This window comes from Ictalurus furcatus, chromosome 1 (assembly GCF_023375685.1).
Source record: "Ictalurus furcatus strain D&B chromosome 1, Billie_1.0, whole genome shotgun sequence".
In the NCBI taxonomy this organism is placed as follows: domain Eukaryota; kingdom Metazoa; phylum Chordata; class Actinopteri; order Siluriformes; family Ictaluridae; genus Ictalurus; species Ictalurus furcatus.
In genome coordinates, this window is record NC_071255.1 from 3,959,066 (window position 1) to 3,971,273 (window position 12,208).

The 12,208-nt window shown below is 40.9% G+C and overlaps 2 protein-coding genes across 3 annotated transcripts; both read left to right on the forward strand.

Moving 5' to 3' along the window:
• The first annotated feature begins 319 nt into the window (after positions 1-319).
• LOC128605326 (retinol dehydrogenase 13-like) lies at positions 320-4,567 on the forward strand. The gene is made up of 7 exons (XM_053620638.1): positions 320-509; positions 811-929; positions 1,847-2,002; positions 2,243-2,347; positions 2,869-3,081; positions 3,230-3,331; positions 3,467-4,567. Exons 1-7 carry the CDS (start codon positions 445-447, stop codon positions 3,778-3,780), a joined length of 1,074 nt encoding a protein of 357 aa, XP_053476613.1. The 5' UTR covers positions 320-444; the 3' UTR covers positions 3,781-4,567.
• A 928-nt stretch (positions 4,568-5,495) lies between these two features.
• Positions 5,496-11,931, forward strand: decr2 (2,4-dienoyl CoA reductase 2, peroxisomal). 2 transcript variants are annotated; one of them, XM_053620660.1, is made up of 10 exons: positions 5,496-5,655; positions 5,836-5,932; positions 7,212-7,280; positions 7,451-7,502; positions 7,599-7,734; positions 8,006-8,130; positions 9,089-9,182; positions 9,540-9,644; positions 9,857-10,096; positions 11,262-11,931. In XM_053620660.1, the coding sequence occupies exons 2-9, from the start codon at positions 5,853-5,855 to the stop codon at positions 10,075-10,077; spliced, it is 882 nt and encodes a 293-aa protein (XP_053476635.1). In that variant the 5' UTR covers positions 5,496-5,655; positions 5,836-5,852; the 3' UTR covers positions 10,078-10,096; positions 11,262-11,931. The 2 variants fall into 2 exon arrangements, with proteins under 2 accessions (XP_053476635.1, XP_053476627.1); XM_053620652.1 differs by having other exon boundaries at positions 9,857-10,045.
• Positions 11,932-12,208: the final 277 nt, after the last annotated feature.

A 12,208-nucleotide genomic window follows, 5' to 3' on the forward strand; every position in this document is an offset into this window, starting at 1 on the left:
CTCCTATTAGAATATGAATGAGTAACGATTGTAGACTAAAACACATTCCAAAAGTGTTTATACACCATCTTTTTGACACTTTTTGCTTGAATTTTTCATTTGACCTCATTTTATTTAATACTTACTATAGCGTTTTATATTTCCACCAATGTGAGGCGTTGTTTGCGTTGCACTTTGGTATACTGATTACGGTTTGGTTAGTCCTACCCGTATTCGACAAATCCGTCCTCTTGTCCTGTGATTGGTTAGTCGTCCATCTTCCACACAGGAGCTGCCATATTTTTTAGCCAATCACAGATGTGGAGGCGGGACCTTCTGTAATACGGGTAGGAAACAAAAATAACGAATACTTGAAGGTCCAAAGTGGCGTGATATTCACCTTGCTAATGTGTTTGTGTTAGTATATTTTTGTCCAGTTTATTTAGTTAGTCTTAACATTCCACAATGAGTAGATATATCCTTCCTGCGTCTATATTCGGGACTGTTTTTGGCGGTGCAGTACTGCTAAAGTAAGTGAAATTAGCCGGCTGGTTTGCTAACTAACTATGGCTGAGTCTCAATTCTATGGGACGTGGTGTATAGTGTATAGTGTATAGGGGAAGACATACTTATATATGGTGTAGAGAGCCATTTAGAAATTACCCAATGACTCACAGGTAAATAAAATAAGCTATACATAAGGCTGAAATACAAAACAAAATCTAAACCCTATGTACTGGTCTACGTGTCTAATAGGGAACCATCTGGGATTCATTTGCTTTATACATCAATAACTCCAAGTTTATTTCCCACCATCTCTTAACATTGCAGGAACCATTTGACAGGAGGCACCTGCCCAAGTAAAGCCAGGATCCCTGGAAAGACGGTGGTTATAACTGGAGCCAACACCGGGATTGGGAAAGAGACGGCCCGAGAGCTGGCCAGGAGAGGTACGGTTCGGTTCTGACCACCTCAAAGTGATGCAGAATCCAGTCCTAGCAGTGCTGCTAACACTTGTCAGGAGAAAATAGCTAATGCAGGTTCCAAATGGCAGTTGCTAGATGAGATCATAAACAAATCTGCATGATCGTTGAGTCGTCACAATCATTTTCATAGGAAGAATATGAAGAAAGATTTTCTGAAGACACATTTTCTTAAGGAACAAACAATGGTGATGAGTGATTGGTCGTTGGAACAAACGGTGGTGTTGAGTGATTGGTCGTTGAAACAACCGGTGGTGATCAGTGATTGGTCGTTGGAACAACCGGTGGTAATCAGTGATTGGTCGTTGGAACAAACGGTGGTGATCAGTGATTGGTCGTTGGAACAAACGGTGGTGGTGAGTGATTGGTCGTTGGAACAAACGGTGGTGATCAGTGATTGGTCGTTGGAACAACTGGTGGTGATCAGTGATTGGTCGTTGGAACAAACGGTGGTGATCAGTGATTGGTCGTTCAGACAAACGGTGGTGATCAGTGATTGGTCGTTGGAACAAACGGTGGTGATCAGTGATTGGTCGTTGGAACAAACGATGGTGGTGAGTGATTGGTCGTTGGAACAAATGGTGGTGATCAGTGATTGGTCTTTGGAACAAACGGTGGTGATCAGTGATTGGTCGTTCAAACGGTGGTGATCACTGACTGATTGTTGGAACAAACAGTGGTGATCAATATGTCCCAGACTGTTCTTGTTTTGATCCCTTTAGTTAATTTGACAAACATCACCTGAGCTCATAAAAATATTGGAATGATGTTTAAAAGACTGAGTCTGGATTTGACCAAAAGAAAAATGTGAGGAGAAAGTGAATAAAAGTGCATTAAAACAGTATAAAAACACAGCCTGTGTCTTCTCTTGTATTCCTGTGCAGGAGGAAGGATTATTATGGGATGTCGAGACATGGGGAAGTGTGAAGAAGCAGCACGTGAGATCAGAGGTTCCACCCTGAACCCTCACGTTTACGCCAGACACGTTGACCTGGCTTCAATTAAATCCATACGGAGCTTTGCTGAGAAGATCAACCAGGGTAGAACACACACACACACACACACACACACACACACACACTCACACTCAAACTGACACATAGACTCTTATTCATTCACTCACTGTGATCTGGTACCCAGTGATCCAAAAGGCTCATAATAACTGTAAACACGATGAATTTTTAAAAACGATTTATTATTGTGTTATTTATTATTAAATGTTTATGGGGACTTTATAATGCATCTCTGTATGTGTGTGCGTGTGTTTTTTTTTTTCTCAGAAGAGGAACGAGTGGACATTCTGATCAATAATGCTGCGGTGATGAGGTGTCCTCCAGGGAAGACCGAAGATGGCTTTGACATGCAGCTTGGAGTCAACTACCTAGGTGAGGACGTAACATGGAAAGAAAAATCGAGTCCGAGGTTCAAGTTCAGGGCTGTGATTTAACAGTGATTGCATTTCAGTGTGGCTGCAACGCGCTGATAAGAAACTCCATGTTTCAGTTCAGTTCAAATCACCTGTTGATTGTTTAAAAAATGAAAAATTATTATTATTATTAAAGAGATAAGGCAATGTAAGAGCAGTGTTAGCAGGTTGAAAGTTTTACTTTTCAGTATGGAACATTTTCTTCATGTCACTAATGAAAAGCAGTACAGTTTGTCTATTGTGTTTCACTTTTTTTATTTTTTTTACCTCTGTGATTGCATTTTGCTCTGCCGTGGAATCTTCTCCGTAGAAAACAGCGCAGCACAACCAACATTATTTAATTTTCTTCATCAATTCATAACCTTTATTTTAATGTTAAATATAAAAGTCAACCTCGATCTTGTTGATAAAACGTCTAGTTTGCATCTTAAAACAGCTCTGTATACAATAGTGATGAACATCTCATATCTCTGCTCGTAGGCCATTTCCTCCTGACCAATCTGCTGCTGGATAAGCTGAGAGACTCCGCCCCCAGCAGAGTCATCAACCTGTCGTCTTTGGCGCACATCATTGGCGAGATTGACTTCGAGGACTTGAACTGGGACAAGAAGACGTTTAACACGAAGAAGGCGTATTGTCGGAGCAAACTCGCCATCGTCCTGTTCACACGAGAGCTCGCACGCAGGCTCGAGGGTCAGTGTGTGTGTGAGAGTGTGATTATGAGTGTGTGATGTTTCATAGTGGAATCAGCATTGTTGGGAAACTCTGGCTTATTTGATTAGTAGAATAATATCAGTAAAACACACTAAAATGTGTGTGTGTGTGTGTGTGTGTGGTATAGGTACTGGGGTCACGGTAAACGCCCTGCACCCTGGAGTCGTCGCCACAGAGCTGGGTAGACACACAGGCATGCACCAATCGCAGTTCTCCAGCACTGTACTCAGTAAGTCAATACTTTTTTGTGGTTTGTTTGTTTGTAAGATGTCCTGTGAATCAGATATGTCATTATTTTTTAAATATTTAACGCAGACGTCATCTGCATTGTTTTTTTTTTTTGTGTGCCTGCGCTTTCCTCTAGGTCCGTTCTTCTACCTGCTGATAAAGTCACCCGAACTCGGCGCCCAACCAAGCGTTTACCTTGCCGTCGCCGAGGAGCTGACGAGCGTGAGCGGTCGTTACTACGACGTTATGAAGGAGAAAGAGCCCGCCCCTCAGGCTCTGGACCAGGAAGTGGCAGTCAAACTCTGGGATATCAGTGCTTCTTTGGTGGGTTTAGAGACCACCGTTTCTGTACCAACCTCTTCTCCAGAGACTGTAACGCCTGTTAAAGTTCTGCCCGAGGAGATTCAGACACACCAGTCAGAGCCTACCGCTGCTTTGACGAACGTGTAAGACTGACGTGACCGGCATTACGGACCATAACACTGCTATGATTGTGTTAAATGACTTGATTTGTCAGTCTAAACTGTTTAAGGTGCTTTCTTTGGAGGTCACACAAACCAAGCAAAGACCTGTAATATGTAACAATAACAGTCTTTTTACAATACACTTAAGGTGGAACTACTTTTTCCTGTTCCAGGGGTTACTAATAAAAGTATTTATTTAAAGCAACGTTCACGGTTTCTATGTGTTATCGGGAATATAACTTTGTGTTGATGATGAAATGTTTTACTAGTCATTACTTTATTATAGGAAGGCTCACATTATAGGTTCGTTTTCCTAATGTAAAGCAACGTAACACTTGGAGGAAAGTGCTAGCTACCGTCTTCCACATACACGAGCCCACAGATTGGCTAATCCCGCTGTGATTGACAAATGAGAGAGAGAGAGAGAGAGAGAGAGAGCGCGCGCGCGCATGCCGTCCCTCGGGTTTGTGATGTAGTTTGATGCACATAAAGTTGATTTATGGAAAGTTGATTCATGATTATCAGATTATTATCAGATTGCTTTTATTTTTGACATTTCATAAACCGCAGTACTTTGTAGCCTACAAATTTTACATGATCATACACAGTGGGTAATGCATGTTTATAATATTTACAGATATTTGCACGTTACTAAAACAGTGCAAGAAAGCACAAAAACAAATGCTCCATGCCCCAATGCGCGCAGGCCACGATGCACAACGTTAACCCAACTAAACCGTCAAACCCAACAATTTACTAGGACTGACATACGGCACACAGTGTTCGGCGCCCCCTTTTTAGACCTAGGTTGGACGAACCAGCCGAGACGAGGTGCACGCATTCGTCTCGATCTCCTGACTTTGACACGCTGCAGTGTGAGTGCAGAAACCTGTAGTTACCGTACACACAGGGATTCATAACAGCATCGTTAAATGTGTAAATATAAAGAACCCATGTGCTATCTTTCTTTTTCCTTATTTTTAAATACTATTTTGTTTTCTTTAAATAAGAACGTTACCTAGCATTCTGTGGATTGTCCATGTTAGGATTTTGGCTCTTAAAATGGAGTCAATAGCCGAAAAATCCCTGCTGAAAAAAAACAAGACAATAGAAACCATTAAAGAACTTCGAATGGTTCCAGTGGGAATTGTATTAGTTTTAATGGAAACTATAATATTCCTTGTGGGTTCTATTGGTGGCGTGTTTATGTCTAGTGGAAACCAATACAACCCATTCAATCTTAATAGAATGTGGAACAAAACACACTACATTTGTTAATGGTTTTAATGGTATTTGTAGTGGAAACCATTAGAATTTTTGTAATAGTTCCTAATGTTTTATTTTTCAGCATAGATGTTGAGGTTAAGGATTTTGTTTAGGTAAATGTCTTATTTTTAGGTTAGCATCTCGATTTTATTTCAGAGCAATGCTTTGACGACAGCTGATAGTTTTATTTTGTGGTTCAGTTTGGATTAGAGTGGAAGGATTTGATAGGTTTATAGGTTAAGTCTTTATTTTGAAGTTAACGTTTTTATTTTGAACTTATTGTGAGGTAAACTATTTTGCTTTTGAAGGAACCCCAGTTCATCTGAGAAATATCTATATTTGCTATTATGTTTGTTTTAATCCATGTTCCGCTAGCTAGTTAGCTAGCTACAAATCGCCACAGAAATGGTACAGACGATATGTCCCATAATGCACCGCATTTACAACACGTCACCGGTACAAGGTCCGGTGTAAACTCGGCTGTGTTGTGTGTGTTTTTGTTTTTTAAAAAAATGAGCATTAGTTTGATAATATAACTTGTTTTCGGGTGCACGACTGCGTTTTTGTTGTCGTTGTTGTTGTTTTTCAGGATCAGGTAAATCTAGCGTGTGATTCTGAACTGAACTTTCATCTTATCGACACCGCTGCTTTCTCCATGCAGTCGTTCTGTTCTGTTAATCACTTACTAAATACACACATTTAATATGTCTTACTCTCAGGGGGAAAACAAACCCACACGGAATTTATTCATGTTGATGGTTTTTTTATTGTGTAGTTTAGCGGATTGAGAGAATGGCGGAGGCTCCGGAGGACGTGCACACGGATGAGTGTCTCAGCACATACACACACATCTACAGCCAGGACCTGCTCAAGTAAACACACCGGTCCCTTAGTCCTGTAGTCCTTTATTCCTTTATTCCTCATTCCCTTTCTTATTATCTTCACTACTCCTTAGCACTCTTCCCTCACTTCTCGTTCATCTTTCCTCATTCCTAATTCCTTCTTCATCTTTCCTTACAACATATCCCTTATTCCCTCATTTATTATCCTCACCGCTTAATCCTTGTCCCTTATTTCTTAGTCTTTACTCATTATTCCTTACTCCTTTATTGCTTATCCATCCTTCCTCATTAATTATTCCTTATCCTTTATTTCTCTTCCCTCACTTCACACTCCTTATCCCTTATCCAGTATTCCTGATTCCTTATTCGACATTCCTCATTATTTAGCTCAGATATTCTATCCCTTATTCCCTTATTCCATATCCATCGTTCCTCATTCCCAGTTCCAGATCACTTATTTCTTAGTCTGTACTCATTTTTCTTCATTCCTTATCCTTTATCCCTTCTTCCTTATTCATCATTCCTTATCTCATATTCCTCTTCCCTCACTTCTTGCTTGTCTTTCCGTATTCCTTATTTCGCGCTCCGTATCCCTTTTTTTTTCCCTTATTACTGACTCCTTATCCATCCATCCATCCATCCATCCATCCATCTTCTACCGCTTACTCCTTCTTCAGGGTTGCGGGGGGAACCTGGAGCCTATCCCAGGGAGCATCGGGCACAAGGCGGGGTACACCCTGGACAGGGTGCCAGTCCATCACAGGACTCCTTATCCCTTTTCCATTTTCCTATTTCCTTTGTCATTCTTACTGTTTATTCTTTGTACCGTATTCCTTATTACTCACTCCTTGTACTTTACTTCTTATTCCTTATCCCTATTCCTTTCCCCTCATTCCTCACCTCTTATTATCCCTTATTCCTTATCTCTTATTTCTCTTCCATCACTGCTTGTACATCTTTCCTCACTCCTTATTCCTGATTCCTTAATCCTTACTCATTCTTCAATATGAATTATTCTTTATTCCTCATGCCTTATCCCTTATTATCCCTTATTTCTTTTCCATCACTCCTTGTACATCTTTCCTCATTCGTTATTTCTTTCTCCTTATGCCGTATTCTTTTTTCCTCGCTCCTTATTCCTTATTTCTTAGTACTTACTTGTTAGTCCTTATTTCTCCTTCATTTCTCATTCCTTATCCCTTATTCCTGATTTCGTTCTAGCCAGGTTAGGTGTCAGGTGATTACACAGAGTGAAATGCTGCCTAGATTTGATCTCCCTATAAATAATTGAATCTGTTTTGCTATCTAGGGATCAAGTGGCGTTCATAACGGGCGGCGGCTCCGGCATCGGCTTCCGTATCGCCGAGGTTCTAATGAGGTATGCCGGTTTTGGTTATTCCTCTGTTTCTCAGGTGAACAAACCCACAATGTCTCAGGTTGTACTTGAACCTCAGCGGTGCGTCGCCTTCTGTCCCACCTCCACTGCAGTCTTTCCTAAGAAAAACACAACAAATATAATTATTTAACATATAAGGCAATATCTTTCAGGCACGGCTGTGACACGGTCATCGCCAGCAGGAACCTGGAGAAGCTCACCGAGGTATATTCTTCCTGTTCCAGAGGCTCCGACATTTCAAATAAGAAGCTCCATTTCATCTTATTAAGCTCTGCGTTTTCAATTGGTGTGTTTTTCTAGGCGGCTAAGAAGCTGACCAGCGCCACGGGACGACACTGCCTGCCCCTGCAGATGGACGTGCGTCAGCCGGACACCATCTCTACCGCTGTGGACGAGATGCTGAAAGAGTTTGGACGTGTCGATATTCTTATCAACAGTACGTTGGGTCCTTCTATATGCGTTTATAGTATGTACTAACATTAGCGTTAGTGTGCAAGGGTTAGCAAGCTGTTATATGTATTTGTGTCCATTCACAGTATGTAGAAATGTTCCGGAAGCGTTCGTGTGCATTACAAAAAAAAAAAAAAAAAAATATATATACATATATATATATATATATGTTTTGTTCCACATCATAGTAGTAGATTCCTCTCTGTCCATCTTTTGAAAAGCTTAGTTTGTATGTGATTGTCGCCGTATCTGTGCAGACGCGGCGGGGAACTTCCTGTGTCCTGCCGCCGCTCTGTCCTTCAACGCCTTCAAAACGGTTTTGGAGATTGACACCATGGGAACGTTTAACACCAGCAAAGTCGTCTATGAAAAATGGTTTAAGGTAAAAAAAACAAAAACAACAAACATCGGTCCAAAATCTACTCATCAAAAACATCATCACTAATATGTCATCATGTCATAAACATTATTAAGACCGCGTATACCACAGCGATGCGGTATACGAATTACTCAGAAAGTGTTGATTAATTTCCTATAACAGCAGCTCTGACAGTAGTTCCGGCCGGAGTTCAAATCACAGGCTCAAATTAACACTCTCGTCCGAATACGTCATTTAAACGTAACAATAAATCAGTCCCTCCAGGATTTTGCGACGAAAGCAAGGAAAATCTTGTGATTTATTTATTTATTTATTTAGATTCGGGCCAAGACGCGGCGTATGACGTCATCGCGACACGCGCGTTCAGCCAAACCCCTCTTCGGTTCACGTGCGTTGAACATGAGTATAGCTAAAAGGTCTCGTTTACCAACAAACATCACTGCGAAAGCGTGCGAAACAGTTTCGCGTGATTGTGATTTCGACAATTTAAGTAGTTTTCCGCATTAAAAAAACCCCGCAAATTTTGAAGAAAAAAAAAACGCAGCAAAATCAAGTATTTTTGGCTGCAACAATCACAAAATAAAAACAAAAACTGTGAAATACTGTAGGGACTGATAAATGCGCCGTTGTTATTAAGATACGTCCTTGTTGATAAATGTTGATGTTTTCTGTAAGGAGAGGTTTATTTGAACTTTTATGGAAGGAGCCTCCAGTGTCGGCGCTTTTTTAACAGGCTGCAAGTTGACTTGTTTTGCTAGATGTTCCACAACAAATTTATTTTTTAAATAAAGTATTGATACCTTAATAATTGTAATTGCTGGCAAACTGCTGTGGTATAAGAGGAATAAAACACTTCCTGATGTGCTGTTATTGGAAAATAATCGGCTTCCGGATGGTAACGATAACTTTCTTTATTTTGTTTTGTATAATGTAACCGCGGGATACTGTATGTCTGTGTTAGGATCACAGCGGCTCCATCGTGAACATCTCAGCCACGCTCGGATACAAAGGTCAAGCGCTCCAGGTGCATGCTGGGTCGGCAAAGGCTGCCAACGGTGAGTATGTCTCGCTCTCCGTTCACGCTAGCAAGCGACGAGTTACTTGTGACACTTAAAGTTTGTAGCAGTTGCTACTGTTGGTATTTGTGGGTGTGGCCTGCCCAGGCTTTTTTTTTTTTTTAGTCACCAAAGGATTGGGATCCCCCCCCCATGTCCTAGCTTCCAGCAAATGTGTATGTATATAGAGTTGCAAAAGTAATATGCATACCCTTTGGACAAAAATGGAGGGGATGCAAACTTTTGCACTGAACTGAATAATAAGTACTTGAAGTTGTAAGACTATTTACTTTCACTGGTTTACTTTGTGTGTGTGTGTGTGTGTGTGTGTGTGTGTGTGTGTGTGTGTGTGTGTAGATGCCATGACAAGACACTTGGCGGTGGAATGGGGTCCCAATGGCGTCAGGGTGAACACTGTGGCACCAGGTCCAATCTCTGGCACCGAGGGTTACCGCAGACTCGGTACGAATTTGTGTGTGTGTGTGTGTGTGTGTGTGTGAGAGAGAGAGAGAGAGAGAGAGTCTGTGCTTTGTGTTGACATGACGGGACTAGGGAACCCATCACTTCCTGGGTTAAGGAGACATTCACTGATAATCAGGCAGCAGAAAAGGATGATTTTCTCTATGTTTTGCTCTCTCTCTCTTCCTCTCTCTCTCTCTCTCTCTCTGGTTCAGGTGGCTCTCATGCGGAGAGTGCAGGAATTTTCCGGACCATTCCTCTGCAGAGGGCGGGAAACAAAACGGAAATGGCGCACACTGTTCTTTTCCTGGCAAGCCGTGCGGCTTCGTATGTCACCGGTGCCACGGTAGTTGCGGATGGAGGGGCGTGGCTTACCTCAGCCAATGATGTGGAGCGCTTGCTTGGTATACACTCGTCTCGCTCTGCTAAACTTTGAGAGGCAGCACTGCACACAGGTGTGTGTGTGTGTGTGTGTGTGTGTAAGTGTATGTTTTGGAAAGGTAAAAATAACTCCCATACGTAAAGGAAATAAATATACATACACATATATTTAAAATGATTTAAAGCCGAGTGTGTATATATCAGCCATGAACAGGACTCTAAGGATACAGTGGGCATCCTGGTCTTTTTCACCTGTCCAGGTTCGCTGAGCCTGAGCTCACTGCAGCCTCAGATTGTCTGCATTTATTTTAACCTTTATGGAAGGAGTCTCCAGTGTCAGCACTTTGCAACAGATGGAACATTTTCCGACATGGGGAAAGTCTTCAGAGTTTTGCCGGTTGTTTGGAATAGAACATATGTCACTGTTCATAGACATTTCTGGCACATGGTGATCATAGTGCATTATGGGTAATACATGAAGTCCTTTAGCCAGTGTGAAAATTGCAGTGGGCAAGAAAATGTTACAGTAGAGCCTTAACATTGTTGCATCTGAGTTAAAAACACAGAGAAATGGACTATAGAAGATTTGAAATGCCAGTTTTTCTCTTAAAATCTACGATGCATGATGATCGTTTGTGGCTTTGTAGCGTTTAATTAAGCGCTTAATGAATTAGACTAATTAATTTCATTGACTGATTACATGCTTGGTGTGGTGCTGCTCTTCTCTTTGCTCTTCACTGCCAACAATACACACACTTTACTAACCACACACACACATTTCAGAGTGACTGTATTAAATTTCATTGTTCAGATCTTGAAAAATCAGGCATGTACACACAAATTGTTGTTAATTTTTTATAAACTGTCAGTCAACTATGTTTTGAAGTTACTTACTGCATAATTTACATTTTGATTCATTTAAGTTAATTAGAGCTTCTTCTAATGTTTTAATTGACAATAAAATGGGAAAAAATTTGGAACGAACACAGAGGCCATGCCTCCTTCAGGCCACGCCTCCTGACAGGTACAGAGGCCATGCCTCCTTTATTGAGTCTGATGGTACAGAGGCCTCGCCTCCTTCTTTACTGGGACTCACAGACACGGAAGCCATGCCTTCTTCTTTAATGGGACTCACAGTCACAGAAGCCACGCCTCCTTTATTAGTGCTCAGTCATTTTATTTCACTTTTTTTTTTTTCTCTCTTTAATTGCTGTCATTTTTCTGATTTTGCTTTTTCAGATCTTTGGTCACAAGAGAAAAGGAAAGACAAATAAACCTGATCTGGGAGGAGTGAAGACATCATCACAGATTCTGATCATTAAAATACATTTAATAATGAGATACTGCACACGCCCAGTTGTATATCAATACGTACCGCATGGTAGGTATGATGCTGGTCTGTGAAAAAATCCTGTACCTAATGTGCCTTCTGGAGATATATATTCAGTATGCAAGATAATTATTGTTAATGACTGGAGATGTGAAATAGGCGTTCCTTGGTTCCTGAAGGGTTCTTTGTTTAAGGGTACCTTTCTAATGGGGATTTGAAAGGGGAACTCTCTACAAAAACCTTTAAGATTTCCCATAGAACAGGGGGTTCTCAAACTTTCTTATAGTCAAGAACCCCTACAAGTGCAAAAAAACAACAACAAAAAAACAACTGGAGCCAGAGATTAAATTATTTTTCTCTATTTTTAATAAAATTGAATTGTTAGATTCCAGGTAATGGTAGGTCGTGTTACACCACAGTAACAAAATTAGAAAACTGAGGACCCCTTGACTCTGTTTCACAAACCTTTTTGATGATCGAAGATTGTAACATGTTTAGAAAACATTAATGTAAATATAATTTCTCTATTCTAGCCCTACACACACGGTTTCTGTAATAAAACCTATATAATTCTTGCTACTTCATGATGTCTTGTTTGTCTGTATCATCTTAGTGTAGCCACTAGAGGGCGCAAAGTGTCTGTTTACAAGTTAGTGAATTAGTAATGAAAAAAAAACAACAACAAAAAAGGTGAGTTTAATTGTGCTTGTGTTACCCTATACAACCATCATCCCATGATCTGATCTGGTCTCTACAAAACAAGTCCAGCAAACTGCGCTCTCTGCATCTTTTCGACAGAAGATTTGGGATCAAAGGTAACTTTGCTGCCATGACAACAGCTCAGGTCAAGTGATTT

Coding starts and splice junctions, on each gene's coding strand:
- LOC128605326 (XM_053620638.1), top strand. CDS start 445: ATGAGTAGATATATCCTTCCTGCGTCTATATTCGGGACTGTTTTTGGC. Junction 930..1,846: donor CCGAGAGCTGGCCAGGAGAG/GTACGGTTCGGT, acceptor ATTCCTGTGCAG/GAGGAAGGATTATTATGGGA. Junction 3,332..3,466: donor GTTCTCCAGCACTGTACTCA/GTAAGTCAATAC, acceptor GCTTTCCTCTAG/GTCCGTTCTTCTACCTGCTG.
- decr2 (XM_053620652.1), top strand. CDS start 5,853: ATGGCGGAGGCTCCGGAGGACGTGCACACGGATGAGTGTCTCAGCACA. Junction 7,503..7,598: donor ACCTGGAGAAGCTCACCGAG/GTATATTCTTCC, acceptor GTGTTTTTCTAG/GCGGCTAAGAAGCTGACCAG. Junction 10,046..11,261: donor TGATGTGGAGCGCTTGCTTG/GTATACACTCGT, acceptor TTGCTTTTTCAG/ATCTTTGGTCACAAGAGAAA.